Genomic DNA, 17056 nt, shown 5'->3' on the forward strand with positions numbered 1-17056 from the left:
TCCATCTTCATGGTAGAAGAGAACAGAAAGTAGGTTCCTACATAACAGTGCTGTCTACAAGACTGCATTCAGAAGACAGCATTCTTCATAATCACTGTCATCAGAACCTTCACAACTTCATCACAAATATCCTTCAGAAAGTTTAGAATAATTATATTCTGTACGATAAATAAGGTTTAGGAAAACAGCAAAACAAAAACAGATTAGCCCATAAAAATACGTAAGTACAAGCAACAACAAAAAAGATTTTTCTAATCAAATTCACTCTCAAGGACAATGTTGTACTACTAAATACAGAAAAACACAATGCTATAAAAATTTTATTTTTAATTTTATTAACATGCATAGTAAAAGATGTCTATACAGTAACTAATTCACAGCAACAATACTGGACATCAGTTTCACAGAGAAAACAGTTGATTCTTAGCCCTTTCCATGTAACTACTAAACATTCTGTCCACAGCAAGATGGCATGGTGACAAACTTTTTTATCCTGTAGCACATATCTCTTAGAACGAAACTATGATGAGAGCCCATTGCAGGGCTGTTGTCATTACAGAAAAGAAAACATGTCACTCAAAGAATTATATTGGTATCATGGGCCATAATTTCTTAAATTCTACAGCCACTGTTAAATCTTTACCAAAAATATGTCTCCAAATAACATTAATTCTCTGCCATGCCACTTAAATTCATTATAACAAGTCAGTTCCAAGCAAGCTGATTTAACTGTCATTCATACAAACTTTAATATGTTAAGAGTATTTAAGTTGATCAGCCTGTAATGTTACAGACACCTTCAATATGGCATTTCTACTGCACCAATAATAATTATGTGTGTATCACTTAAAAACATATATTTCCTAAAGTAACCTTCTTCATGCATTCATCAAGATTGCTGGATGTAGCACAGTTGGTATGAGACAATGTTTATTGGTGAATGAATTTATTGCACTGCAGTTAGCCTGTAAATAATCCATTGTCTGAAGTATATTTAATATAGATAACACCTGGGAGTTGGTACCATTCCTGTCATCAGATACTTGGTTCCCATCACACTGAATTAATTTAGTTCAGAGATATAATGATAAATTATACAAAACTGTTGAAAATGAAGATTGTGTTTCTGCCAGAGATTCTCATGTAGATGAGTATCAAAATTATTCTCTTGTGAGAAACAACAAAGTGTACTTTGGCAGATATGTACCAATGCTTAAGATGCATATGCTGCCCCCATCTTCAAGGTAAAAGTGTAGGATATGCATGAAAAGAATGGTATGTAGGATTTGTGGTTCTCACAGACATGGTTACGAAGAGTTCTACCTTGTGGGATATGCCATGTAGTCAGCTGAAAGTCAATTTCCACCTTCACAGCCAAAGAATAGGCCAAGCAAGAAACCATCGTGAAGCAGGTGGCAAGCAGGAATGACATGATCCTCCAAATGCCAGCTGACTTTAAATGGACTTCAAGGCAAGTATATCCCAGAACACAAAATCCTTCAAAAAGTGGTATGAATACGGGGAACAGAATACCAGGGCTCCGGACTGTAAGTGAGCCACCAGGGACCGTTAAAGTGGGCTGTTTTGTAAGGGTAGACACTAAGGAGAAAAAATGATGCACAGGAAGAAGGAGAGTGAGTAGTGAAGGTACATTCTGAAGATAAAGGCAGTAGGTTACTCTGACATGTTGATATCTTTCAATCAAACTATAAGATGTGACATCACAGAAGACTACAATCTTCATAATCAGCACAAGAACCTGAAATCTCAAGACAATTCACAAGTTTGTTCTATTCTGTCTTTACAGATTCCTGATTTTCAAAATAATGAATTTCCTGTAGAGTGTAACACAGAGATTGTGCCTTTGAAACATAAATTGAATATTTAATGAGATATAAAAAAATTAAAAATGTTCTACCTGCTTACCGCCTTTCAGACAAAAGTAATCCACCAGAACACACCATGAAAATGGTCATGTTCACATATATGGTAATTACAGAGCCTCAAACATTAAGACTCAATATGTATGATAGCCGAATATTCAGTTATTCCAAAATGATGGGTGCTTTCTTCTCACATGGACCCTAAGGCTACTGTTTTGCGTAAACCTGCAAGAACAATAAGGGCACTGAAACTGTGGTGCCTTACCACATTCATATTTCACGTGCGCCATTAGAGCCTTCCGTCTGCGATAATGACGACCACAAGAAACACACAGGAATGGGCCTAGAGTCTTCATACTGGAATAGCGCCAAGCATCATGCACACTGACTGAAGGCGACAAAAGTTTAGCAGGAGAATTAGAAAGTTCAAAGTTAATTCCCAATGTTCCTTTTGACCATCCAATATTGTCAGCAAGAGATGTAAACATTCCTGAAGTATGGTCTTTTGTGTTTAAAAATGACACTTGTTCCTGCCATCTTATACTTCCATCTGTAACAAACCAAACACTTTAATTGGTCAGAAACAATTTGACAATTCAGTGCTAACATTAAAACTATACACAAAATGGTACAGTGAGACAAGAACTTACCAGAATAGAAACCAACAGGTAACAAATATTTGGAAAGATATTAAAAATTTGATTCACAACATGAACTTTATGGAAGACTTAACACACTTCACTTCCAGTAAAATATATTTAAAACATGTATCTAGAGAAATGTAAGCAACTGTTTCAGAAGTTCACAGAAGACTTGTGTACTTTAAAGTAAAAGTTTTGGCAGCAAAACCTAATGGAAGGAGACCACATGATAGACAACATAGACAGCGTAGATAACAGCATATTAAAACATATCTTAAAAATACATTGGGAGGGTATGGACTCAATTCATCTAGTGAAGGACAGGGACGTGGCAGGTTTCCATAAGTTCCTTGGAATTTCCTGACTAGTTGAGCAACAATTAGGTTCTCACAAAGAGTTCTGTTCCATGGAGTTGCTATTGTTGTTGCTGTCACTGCTGTTGTCACTGTTGTTGCTGCTGTCATTATTGTTGTTACTTGTTTATTTGATGATGCCATGAACCGAAGAGGTTATGTAGTGTTCAATGAAAAATTATACAATGAATATGAAGCATAAGCTATAAGGACCTGAAAGGAAACAGACCTAATTCTGTATTTCAAGGCACTGGTTCTTGATGCTTGAGATGAGGATACATGATACATGTATCATACATTGTAAAACACAAGGTAAAACGGTATAAAAGAAAGTTCTGACAACCTTCTATTGTACAATATTTTCTGTGCATGGAATAATATCAGGTTTGCTTATTTGAATGTTGTGATAATGTGTAATCAGAGATAAAAATTAAGCTTCCACTAAAGAAGAGTACATGAAGTTTAACTTGGGTCTACGAAGTAATCAAATGAAAAAAGGCTCAGAAACACTGTTGAAAGTACTGTGCCAGAATCTATCTGGAAGAGCCAACACAACATGATATGTATACAGAGTGTTTCACGACTTTAGGGCATAACTGCAGGAGGTGATTTCCTAGGTCTTTGTGATCAAAAAAGTTCATATAAACATGTGTCCGATTTTGGACGGTTACGGAGTTATGACCGTTTTTTCATTCCAGTACACGCCCTTGTGTGAACCGCATCTGTCAGCTGGCAGGTCGCTATCTTTAGCCAGCTATAGACAGAGCGTTCTCGTTATCTCGACACTTGAGAGCTACATAAGGCGGGGTGGGCTGGTATGTCCGGCACGGTTCACAACCAAGTGGCATCCTGTGTTGCGGCCGGCAGTGGCATTTTCGAAAATCAGCTTTAAGCACCAATAAATTCAAATTAAAGGTAATTTCACGAAGTTAACTTTACATTCATACTTTAAATGTATCAAGTATTATGCTGGTTTATAATTTTGTTCCGTTTATTGTCAGTAATCTTTTCCTTCTATTCTGAGTTTAAAATGGTCATAATTCCGTAACCGTCCAAAATCGGACACATGTTTATATGAACTTTTTTGATCACAAAGACCTACGAAATCGCCTCCTGCAGTTATGCCCTAAAGTCGTGAAACACCCTGTATAATTACTTAATTGTATACATCCATTTGTTTCACTAGGTTTTGGCTTAGTTGGCCAAAATCAAGTTAATTCTGTATACACTTGACTGTTATTACAAAGCACTGGCTAATATTATGTGGACACTGAATGGAGAATTAGCCTGACAATGGCTAACTAAGCCAAAACATGCAGAAAATGAATGATGTATACAATTCACTAATTAATGACCATGTCGTATTGATGGACCTCCATGCTTCTTAATTTACACAATACGATGGTCCGACACAATATTTAATAAGAAAACTCATGTTGGATTTGAGGTTCCCAGGGTGATAACTATGAAGGGTACTAAGTTCTGGAATGTAATGCCATACAGCAAGGAGCAAGCACAGTGTTGCTACTCTGGTTACTGCTTGCTTTTTGCCGCTTGCTTTCTTTGTTTACTATTTATCTTTGAAGATGGAGGTAGTATATTCCCCCAAACTGCTGGTAAACTTCTAACACACTACATACTACTTGTACATGACATTATACTCCAAAAGATAGTACTCTTTGTAGTCACTGCAATGAGAACCTCAAATCCAATAAGTATGCTTTGTTTTTCTGACTAATTCCCTCACTGTAAGCAAAGAAAAATGTCTATGTAAAAGGTAATATTAAATCAAATGTAACAGTTTGAACATCAAGGTATTCATGTCAGCATCATACACATATATTGTTTTTCACCTTCAAAACTCAACGTATGTCAATAACTTGCATATGTTACATGTTTTTAATGCTATACTACACTGCAAATTTGGTGAAACAGCTGTTTGTAACACAAAACATGCCTCTGTTTAAGAATGTAAGGGTAAAAACCATACCACATTATGTATATTAAAAAAGTGTTCATGCTTCTAAGAAGCATTATAATTTATACTGTAGAACTTTAACAGAGGTAATAAAAGCAGCAAAAAAACTTAATTATGATAGACTAATAACTAATTCAAGTAATAAAATGGTAATGGCGTGGAAAATTGTTAAAACCATAACAGGGAAAAAATCAGACAATAGATTATTGCAATTCATAGATGCATATAATTCAGAGACTCCAAGAGAAAAGCGCAGTGATATAGCTGATGTTTTCCAGAATTATTTTCTCTCTGTAGTAGATAAAATAAGATCTAATATAAATAGGAATGATATTCCTGATAAGAACTGTATGGACTACCTTTTCAAAGCCTTTAAGAAACCTTTTCCAAAACTAGATCTGAAACGGACATCGACTAAGGAGATTGCAAAAATAATCAAAGATCTCAAACCTAAAAATTCATCTGGATACGATGAAATCTCCCTCAAAATACTAAAAATAAGCTCTCCATATATTGTTGCCCCATTAAATTATATTTGCAACAGAGTAATCTTATCAGGTAAATTTCCATCTCGATTGAAATATTCCATAATAAAACCAATTTATAAGAAGGGTGATAAAAAAGATATTAAGAACTATAGACCAATTTCACTATTGACATCCTTCTCAAAAATATTTGAGAAAGTTATACTAGCAAGATTATTAGAACATGTCGTTAATAATAATATATTATCTACAGATCAATTTGGGTTTAGAAGTAATTCCTCCACTCAGAAAGCCATATTTACTTTATTAAAGTACATTCTACAAGCATGGAACAGCAAGTCTGTGGTGGGAGGTATATTCTGTGATTTAGAAAAGGCATTCGACAGTGTTAATCACGATATATTATTGAAGAAATTAGAATTTTATGGGATTACTGGAAGTGCTAACTTGTTAATGAAATCATATCTTAAAGACAGATATCAAAGAGTCCTTATTGAAGAGAACTCTGTAAAAGTTAAGAGGACCTCAGAGTGGGGTAAGATCAAACACGGTGTTCCGCAGGGGTCAATTCTTGGACCGCTGCTTTTTTTGTTATATATTAATGATCTTCCTTATGTGGTAAATATGTCCTCTTATCCAATTCTCTTCGCTGATGATACAAGTATTATTGTCAACAACCCTAATTCTATAAATTTCAAAGAAGACCTTATCTTAGTATTTGATCAAATAAATAAGTGGTTCAGTACCAATCTTCTAGTATTGAATTTTGATAAAACCCAATATATACAATTCAAAACGACTAATACTCCAGAAATTCCGATAAACATCAGTTATAATAATAAATATATTGTCAATTGTATGGAGACTAAATTTTTGGGTATTACTATCGATAGTGTCCTATCCTGGAAAAAACATATTCAGGATCTCAAGGTTAAATTATGTAAAGCAACATATGCAATTATGACACTTAAACCCTTTGTATCACCCGAATCACTAAAGAGGATTTATTTCGCGTATTTTCATAGCATTATGACTTATGGAATAATCTTTTGGGGAACCTCTTCTCATAGTGGTGATATATTTAGGCTTCAAAAAAGGGTAATTAGAATTATTACTAATTCTAAGAAAAGAGACTCTTGTAGAAATTTATTTAAGGATTTGAACATTTTACCGTTTTATTCTCAACTCATATTCTCGTTATTAATTTTTGTAATAGATAACATTGAGTTATTTAAAACCAACACTGATCTACATAGTATAAACATTAGAAGTAAAAACAATTTGAAGTTGCCACAAGCAAGGTTATCCAGCTATCAAAAAGGGGTTTATTATATGGGCATTAAGACTTACAATCTGCTTCCATCCTCATTAAAGGATCTAGTAAACAAGAAGAAACAGTTTAAATTAGCTTTAAAGAGATATCTTTTGGAGAAATCCTATTACTCACTACGGGAGTTATTTGATGGGTGAATGGGGTGATTTTCACCCCTTTGCATATTGAAGTCCTGTATAGAAGGCATACTAGGAAGTGGGATGTCTTATTACATTTTGTTGTATGCATTGTGGGCTGATTGGTGGGGCTGGTACATGTAGGACGGTTTACAGTACTATTGTTATGCATCATGATTCTGGGAATGTATTGTATAGACCAGTGGTTGGTATAACCAATTTGTTGGATGTGAAGTGTGGTCATAGGTTGTTTCTTTGGTATACTGTAGTTTTTAAGTGATGGTTGTGACACTTTCCTCAGGGTAATTAGTTTTTTTTTTTTTTTTTATACTTCATGTTAAAGTCATTGTTGAATACATATGTTACTGGTACTTTTAATTTATGGTTTTATCTTATTGTATTTAAATGAAATTTTAATAATGTGTGTACTGTATCATATATCGTTCTTATCGGGTATTTTGACTCTGTTCCAATGATTGGGAACTTAGACTAGTATTTACTTTGTGACACGTTCTATATCCAACAGTTTGTACTTTCAACTCATGTATGGATCAACTGAACTTGAAATAAATATGAATATGAATATGAATATGAATATATCTTCAAAGTCACATTTAGCACATATGTGGGATATGAGAAATGCTTATAAAATTTTAGTCAGGTAATTTCAAGACAGGAGAATATTTTGGAAGTCTAAGCATAGAAGAGATGATAATATTAAAACTGATCTTAAAGAAATAGAAGAAACAAAATGTGAGGATATGGACTGGATTCAACTGGCTCAAGATAGAGTCCAGTGGCGAGCTCTTCTGGGCTCATGTTCCATAAAAGGAAGGAATTTCCTGGCCAGCTGAGTAATAATCAATCCCTCAAGAAGAACTCTGCTCCATTTAATTAGTTACTTTATTTTGCACTGTAATGCTCAGCATGACATCAGTGAACTATTATATACTGCAGACATAAAGTATAATGTTAACATACTGAACATGTTTACTATGTACCACACCAACTGAGTCTCTTGTTACAAAGAATATGTACTTAATCCTTTGCTAAAGGTAATTCAGCAGAACTTTGTAAAATTAAATGCCCCCTCTATAATAAACGTATTAAAACCTTTAAATTAATTGCTGAGACAGTGTAAGGATACAATGATTTCAAGTAGGGCAGTAAAGAATTGGGTGGCAGGCACAGAAATAGCAGACAAATATAACTGGATAAGCAGTCACAAACATCTAGTATGTTGTTAACTTGGTCCTGGAGGTTAAGTATGGCTCTCCATAAAATAGAGAGATTGTATATTTAAAAAAAACATGCAATACGATCTTTAATTCTTTGTCAAACTGTGGATAAGCTTAATCCATACATTCACTATTCAGGGGGAGAGATATTTTACAATGCTGATAGGATCTAGTCTATGTAGCATGGAATGGTAGGATAACAGACAAATAATGTTTTGGAAATGACTTGAAGGAAGTGACCATAAGCTAAGGAACGCATTATCCTGGCATATGTCTGGAGGGACTGTATAAAACCATGAAGGATCTCAGTCAAAATAGCTGATGTCCTGGTCAAATTCAAAATGACCACCTACCGTATGCAAATCCAGAATGTCACTGTTAGGTTCTTACAATCATATATACATTTCAGAACATACATGCAAAGCTACAATGTAAATTTGAATGCAGTAACAGTATTTAAATGATAACCAGGAAACAATTTAAAGCTATTTATATCATAAACCATGTATTTTGCAATACATTTCAGTTAAACACATAGTTACAGTCATTCACTATTCTAAGAATTCATAAAGACTGTTTCTTTCTAGGTGCTTACAATTATATACATTCTACATGCATTACTTAGCATGTGTCACAACGCATTAAATTTTCTTCTGCATATCTCTGATATTCTTGCATGTAACTTCATATTGTTATGTTTTACTGACCATGACAACAGTTACATATTAATAAGTATCAAATAAGCATCATTATTATGCTGTAACTTTTAAACACACAAAAAGACATTTTATACAAAATTTTCACTCAGTAATTACAACCTCTGAACAGACATTTTGTGTGTCCAGGTACAAGATTTCATTAATTATTGTCATATGAAAATCCTTTTAGCAGTTATAAAGTTTTTACTTTCTATTTTTGGAAGTGAAAAAACTTCATTAAAACTGTATATTCTTCAGAGATCTATAGAAGCACCTCCATAAAACCTATCAGGATATTGCAGTAAATAATACCACTGTTGTTCCCCATCTCAAAAGTTTGCACTGCAGCTATGTTGGTGCACACACAAATAATGTCTAATAATGTCTGTGCTTATGATTTTTTAAGAATATCTTTACCGGAAAGTTTTTGGGTGTTTGACAAGTTTAAGAAGGTAATTGAAACTAGGCTGGTTATATGAAATTTGGCTAAATGAATTATAAACATGACTACTTATTTTCCATGCTATTTCATTTTATGCACACAAGTACTAACATGGTAACTATGGAAAATCATGAATACTATTCCTTTTGTGTGCAATAATAATTCAACATACATACAAAATTAACCCTACAAGTGCCAATGTCAATAATTTCAACCTTTACAAAAGTTTGCTATATCTGACAGCTTATATCAATGACCTGTCATCAGCATTAAATACTGATGATAGGTTATTGTTGTATGCAGACGATACAAGCATAGTAGTGTCTGGTATTGATATTGATGAAATCCAAGTAAGGTCTAACTTAGTGTTGAATTCTTTAAGCCGTTGGTTTGCAGTTAATGGCCTGTCTCTAAATCTGAAGAAAACTAAAGTGGTAAAATTTGATACAACTAATCGAGATAATATGTCTATACATTTAAAGTTTAATGATGAGATATTGCATCAGGAAACCCACGTTAAATTCTTGGGCATTGAAATTGATAAGACCCTGAATTGGAAGTCACAGATTGAATCGATGCTGTCCAGATTGGGCAAGGCATGCTTTGCAATAAGAAACATGAAATTGTATAGCAATATTGAAACACTAAAGATGATTTACCATGCATACTTTCATTCAATTATGAGATATGGGATAGTATTTTGGGGAAACTCGTGGGAGGCTAAGAAGATTTTTCTTTTACAAAAAAGGGCCATCAGGATAATGTTGGGAATGAAACCCAGAGAATCATGTAGAACAGTTTTTAAAAAATTAAAAATTTTGACATTGGCTTCTCAATATATTTTATCTTTAATGATACTAATGGTAAACAATCTGGGGCATTATACTTTTAATCATACAATTCATGGTAAATCAACAAGACAAGTTAGAAACCTTCATGTTCCTCAATCGCATCTAACAAAGAGGCAAAAAGGGGTCTATTGTATGAGTGTAAAAGTTTTTAATAGTTTGCCTGATTTTTTAATTGAGTTGGTACATGATAAAAAACAGTTTATTGAGAAACTAAAGGATGTATTGCTTCAAAACCCTTCTTATACTGTTGAGGAATTCCTGCTTTTCTGTCAAGACCTGTCAAGAGGTGTCTGACAGTGTACACTTCATTTAACTCTATGTCCTTGGCTGTGCTCACATATTCTTGCTGCAATTTGTATTGCTTTTTAACTATTGTATGTGTACTTGTTGCAATTTGTATTGCTTTTTAACTATTGTATGTGTACTTGTTGCAATTTGTATTGCTTTTTAACTATTGTATGTGTATTTGCTGCAATCTGTATTTCCTTTTAACAATTTTATGTGTTTTTTTTGACAAGTATGGATTATATATGCTAGTGATTTTGTTTGTGAATGTACATGCTTCCAATGTCTTGTTGGCTTGTTGACATGTTTTATATTCTGTGCCTGTGCACATTTGTGAATAATCTGAAACGCAAATGTATATGTATGTATGTATATGTATGACATCTGCTGGCATTCTGTCTGAACTATATAGTCTGGAAACATTTTTAGGAAATTTTTTCTTACATCTGAAGTTCTTAGGATGTTATTTACTGACAGATAAGAACAACCTACAATGATGGTTTGGCACTTTAGGAGTATAAGCCGGCACTTCTGATGTTAAACAAAACATAACATTTATTATTACATAGAAGAGTTTAGTCTCAGTAATATTGTCTCTATAAGAACTCAAGCAAATCTTTCATAGAGACAGGACTGGATTACATGTGAGAATTCATAACATAATTCACAAAGAAACAAAATGAAAAGACATACACCAATACATAGGACATGTGTTATTCAAAGAAAAGCATAATAATGAAAAATTGTATGCCTATAACAAAAACACGCAGATTCTTGTGTCAGATAATTCAGGAAAGAATATGGGTACATTAATATAAACCAGACTAATCTTATTAAAAACGGTTAAGTTCCTTAACTTGAGCATAGTCTGTAATAACCTTGAATTCTTAAATGCAATACAGCTCAAAAAATAACTATGCTAGTAAAACAGAATACGCCATTCTAGTCCATAAGCAGAAGATGCAGTACTTGTCAAAGTTCCTACAATGTACACGGATTCAAGACCACAAACTTTTGAAACTGAATTTTTCTCCCATATTAAAATTCAGGCTTTTGGTCTCTTGGTTTGACAAGTCTTATATTCAGTGCCAGTTGCACACTTGTGAATACTCTGAAACGCTGATGTATGTATGTATATGTATGTAGAGTAAAATTACATCCTTTGTAAGTTTCATACGACTAAAAACAGTTGGAACTCCAACAGTGATATGACACAATATAACTTATTATAATGGTACTAAATATGTATACTGCACAAACTAAACAGATGTGATTCAATGTTGTTACTGAGCAACTCCATCAAAACTATGACACAACTGAAAATCTGAATAATTTAGCCCGAATTTCTAATTTGTGATTTACCTATGACATAATATAAAATTGTGTTATTTCTGCAGTGCTAATTCCAGTATCAATGTTTAGTAGTTATTGCCTTATTGCACAGTTCACATCATGCAGGCCATATGAGTGTTCATTAAGCTGCACTTTTATCACAAGTGGGAAGCAATATATTAACTAATATTGATTTAAATGCTGCAAAACTAATATTTTATTTATGTGCTGCCATAAAGCAAAAATCAGATTGTTGTAAATTACAGAAAACACAACACTTCACACATAATCCCTAACCAGATTAGTTATGTTGGATTGGTTTCAATGAATAATAATCAAAGCTTTACAATGTAAGAATTCAGAGACCTCTTCTAATCATTAATGCCAAAATTATGATGTAAGAGGTGCTTTAAGAGTTTCTGAATGTTGTGAAGAGATGTGAAGCATAAGGTTATTCTTGCGTTTTGTGCGGTGAGAACAATAAGGACATTGGAAGCGTGGCTCTTTTCCACATTCATACTTCATGTGGTACTGCAGATTCTTGTTCTGACTATACACCTTCCCACATCCCAATGGACAAGCAAATTTTTCTTGGGGTTGCTGTTGCTGTTGCTGTTGTTGCTGTTTCTGTTGCTGTTGGTGTTGTTGTTGCTGCTGCTGCTGAGTCAACTGAGAAAAATACGATGACTCTTCTTTCTTTCCTCCAGAATATTTGGGTACATTTCTTTTTAAAATGCTGTAGTTACCAGTCATAATATTTGCAGACAGAAACTGATTAATGTTATAATGGACTGATGTGGACATTATCGGTGCAGTTCCATCTGCAGGTTTCCACTGACTTGAAACTATGTTATCAACTGTCTTCTGTCTTGATCCTGATTTATTTGTGTTTGTGGACATTTGGTCTTCAATAGAAAGGAACTGCCATGGATCTGTCACATATTCATCTGCAACAAAATGCAATGTGTGTTAGTAACATACTTAATATTACAGAAGATTTTCAAATCTGTGAATGTGTTCATCTGAAGACATATTATATTCATATAGAACTGAATTACATTTAATATAGTTTTAATTATTTCACGTACTGTAAAATCTAAACTCAGTTCTATTGTGTCTTATAGCTATGAGCATGGGTTGCAAGATTCTGAAAGGAAGAAATCATGACATTAAGAAATACCATTTTGTCATAATGTAGTTTTTCTTAACATAAGAAGTCTGAAAGTTCATACTGCTGTTATTCCCTCCACACACATCCATTGCAATAATTTCTGCCTTATCTAATCCAATAGAACAATACTACTCCATTTTTCAATATAAGTTCAGCACTGTTAACTTTTTATTTTTTCTGTTTCAAATATGAAAATGATATCACTATTATTTATATATCATTATACAGTTTGAGCCATAACATCCAGGTCCAATAAATAAATATAACAAGGATTGGGGAAAACAAAAGAAAGAGGAATTAATGCTTCCAAGGTCAGTGTCCATAAAAAATATAAACAAACTCGAAACTTCAACTATATTGCTAACAAAAACGAAAGTGCAAAATTGAAGGAAAATTCCAATTAGTTCCCATGTTCACAATCACCATTCCTAGTTTACCAATAGGAGAAAATTCAACACCTTTCTGTGTTTTCAGTTGGCTCTTATTTTGGAAAACAAATGTTCTCCCTTCTCAATTTAATACATAATTACCTTACCAGGTTCATTTATTTTAAAATAATTCCAATTCAGTATTTTCCAAGCCTACATTGACAGGCACAATATAAATAGCACTGCAAACCATAGCATCTGACTCTGTCTATACATCTTTGGGGATATATCATGTCTTCAATAAGCAACCTGATGGAAGTAGAGTACTGTTGTGTTCAATCAGATCTTCAGTAGAGAGATTTCAGTTCCTGTATGTTGAAAATGGAAGCTTATAATTTTCTAATTTCATGATGACACACCTTCAAAGATGTTTTAGACTTAAAGCAGAGATGCTGGTCCACATTCTAAGTCTTCTTCTCTGTAAAACTTAGCACAGGTATTTTTGCTTCAGTAAGATACATTTCTACTTATGGGAAAATAATAATAAGCTACAGACTTCAAAACATGTTTTATTCATAACATCAAACAATATATATAAAAACATCACAAGGAAGAAACTTCAAATGCTCAAATATAAACAGACTACAACAGTCCCTTGAACCTTGAGATTATAGTATGGTAACATTTTCACTTCACATTTGAATTACAAACACAGTATAAACCTGCCACAACACCAAGACTACATGGAATGTAAGAATTTTAACAGAAATAATCCCCAGAGCTGGTCTGGAAGATGTGGAGAACAGAAAATTCTTGACCCTACCTAGATTCAAACTCTGACACCTCAGTCATCCAGCCCATAGCCAATCGCTATACTGACTATTCTATCCCAGTTCTCCCATACACAAATAGGAACATAAAATTAATAAAATCTTCTCAGGCCACCAGCTGTGGAAACAAGATTTATCTTTTACCTACTGACACTCTCTACACCTGAATATCCAAAAACCCTCCATATGTAAACTGCCAGGCTTGGCTTCCCTCCTTTAATTCTTAAGATGCAGCTATAGTGACTTCCTTGGTACTGTGGCTGCAAATGGACCTACTGATAAAAATAATGGTTTACTAACTGGACATTTCTGGCTTGTGGGGTCTGCCACGTAGTTTGGTAGATTTGGTTCATTAATTATACAAATTGGTCAATTTTTCTGCATCTTTATGATGTAAATTCCTTATATGCAGCATTAGGTTGCCTTTCCGTTTTGAGCGATGGTGACAATATGGACAGTGGAATATGGGCTCTTTACCACATTCCAGCCGAATGTGCCTCAAGAGATTACTACGATGGCGATAGACTTTAAGGCACTGTGTGCAACAGAATCCTTTGTTGGAAAAATCACCAGCTCCTGGTTCTGTGGTACTTGCTCCCACTGTTTCTCTAGTAGTAGTATTTAACTGTCTTAGGACGTCCCATGATATGGCTGCAAAATCTGGAATATCAAAATATCTGGGGTTAATAGAATTTACATCACAATTTAAATGCAAAAATTTGTATCTATATCCCTCTTAGATGTAATATATGTAAAAGGGGAATTTCTGGAAGTGATGGTTTCCTGAACAAATGTATGGAAATTACATAAACATATTAAATTTGTCTGTTTCTTGCTTCATCTTCTTCTCCTCCAACTTTGAGTGCTTTGTTATGAACACCATGAAATTACATACAGAAAAAAGCACATTCATGTAACATAGTACTCAAATGCCTGTGTCTTCCAAAGTTACAACAGTAAACAGAGCTCTGAAACGTCAATTATAGTTTCAGTTTAAAATAAAGAGTTGTTATATATGTATGTGCACATATCAAAGATCAATGCTTAATCAGACAGAATAATATATTATTAATCCTTCAAAGCTGTATGCTAATGGAAAATACAGAAATCACAATACTGAGTCTCTAGAATATAGCTCTTCAACCAAAGTTTGATCCTAGAAACCTCAGGTAACAGGCCATGTATCATCCCTAAAATAGAACTTTGGTAACTTTTGGTAAGTTCTGTATTGTCCCAGAAGTGAATATAAAGTTCAGTCAATGAGAGATACACCAGAAACTTTATAAAGTAAAGGTTTAAGAAAAAAACACTATCCCTGTAACAGGCCTTGGAGGCCCATAGAGTTGTGAGATGTCGAGGGTCCCACACTTTTCTAGACAAGTGGCTCATTAATGATCACTCAATTTTATCAAATCTACTTCAGTAGAACTTCACCAACATTTCAGAGGGGTGAACTGCCTTCACCTTCTGGGCCAAAGAGTAGGCCAAGCAAGAAATCAGCAAGCAGAGCTCTGCTCTGCAATACATTCCTCCAAAACATCAGTGAAATTCTACCAGATTATATGATGTTACCACCTAGAAAATAGCATTCTTTATGGTTGCTGCTGTGACAACTTCAACTCAAATCCAACAAAATTTGACTGTTAATTGCCAGAACATGAATTCAGAACTCTGTTGCCAATTCCTGAACATGTCAGTAAGGGCCACAAAACTTACAAAAGTAGAAGTTACAGAAAGATTCCAAGAGTGAAAAACTGTATTCCTTTAATACACACATTATTAGTTGTAATGCTGCATACAACAGCAGCATGAACATTTATATGTACTACAAAGTACACATACTTCCCAATTATTTAACATATTTTTATGCTACACATAAGCAGAAGTCATTCAAAGCTTTGGCTCATGATATCGTCTAATATGTCTGAGCATGTTGCTCTTGTGTTTAGTTTGCTGTGGGCAGTGTGGGCACTGGAACTGCGGATCTTTCCCACATTCAAATCTAATGTGTCTAAGAAGTGTCCCCTTCATTCTGTAACTCTTGAAACAGTTTGGACACTGGTATCCTTCAAAACCTGAAGTGCCATTCGGCCGCCTTTCAAAGTCCGATATACGCTCAGTGTTGAAGATTTGTTGCCCCACTTCTCTGGGAAGTGTGACTGTTTCCTGCTGTTGCCCCCACAAATGATACATTCCTGGAATAAAAATGATAACTTAGTACTACACCAACATTAGTTCTCATGAAAGAGAGAGAAGAGTCTGGAACTGAAATACTACAACAACTGTGACAAATTATGACTGTAGGATGTGGAATACATCATATAAATATAACTACAGTAGAATTGAAGTTTTCACATAAGAAAACTCAAGAAAACACAGTGGTTACACACGAGGCTATTCAAAAATATGTGTACTCGTACATACACATAACATCAATACTGTCAACTTATGCTACTTACACAACCTTTAAGTGGATGAGTCTCTTTTTAGACAATTAAGTATTCATTAACTGAGCAGAATGAGTAAGTGTTCAAGTATTGTTTTAGTGCTATTTTCATTCATAAGATTTTTGAGGTCAAATGGCAGATTATTGAAAATTTTGGTCTCAGCATAATATGCACTTTCCTGAAAGCATGAGAGGTTAACAGTTTGTTTATGGAGATGGTACTTGTGTTAACGCTATGTACATCTGCACTGGTATGAAAACGTTCATTTTTATAATGAAGTTTGTTAATAACATATATATTCACAAGGAAGAGTTAAGATCTCAATTCTCTTAAACAGATTTCTACAAGAATTATGGGATTTGACACCCCATTACGATTCTAACAATTTTCTTTTACAATGTAAATGATTTTTTGGCGTCAGACAAATTATCCCATACTTCATTAAAGAGTGAAAGTAAGCAAAATAAATTTATTTTAGAGTGTCAGTGTTGCTGATATCCAACACAGATCTAACTGCATAACATACTCCACTTGGCTTTGGAACTATCTAATCGGTATGGTTTTCCTAGTTTAAATGGTTATCAATTTGTAAGCCAAGGAATTCT

The 17056-nt window shown here is 34.0% G+C and overlaps 1 protein-coding gene across 29 annotated transcripts in view; it reads right to left on the reverse strand.

Annotated features, from left to right (window-relative positions):
• Window positions 1–17056, reverse strand: part of LOC111862456 (longitudinals lacking protein) — a 595591-nt gene that overhangs the window by 380967 nt on the left and 197568 nt on the right. The window contains exon 5 of one of the 29 annotated variants that reach the window (XM_023847870.2): window positions 10497–12582. The exons of 27 other annotated variants lie outside the window; for them this stretch is intronic. In XM_023847870.2, the coding sequence (XP_023703638.1) occupies window positions 12026–12582 (557 nt within the window). In that variant the 3' untranslated portion in view covers window positions 10497–12025. Of the gene's footprint in view, window positions 1–10496; window positions 12583–15827; window positions 16200–17056 lie in introns of those variants that run through there. One more of the 29 variants, XM_023847900.2, reaches the window with a different exon arrangement.

Source organism: Cryptotermes secundus, unplaced genomic scaffold, assembly GCF_002891405.2.
Source record: "Cryptotermes secundus unplaced genomic scaffold, Csec_1.0 scaffold816, whole genome shotgun sequence".
Classification (NCBI taxonomy): Eukaryota; Metazoa; Arthropoda; class Insecta; order Blattodea; family Kalotermitidae; genus Cryptotermes; species Cryptotermes secundus.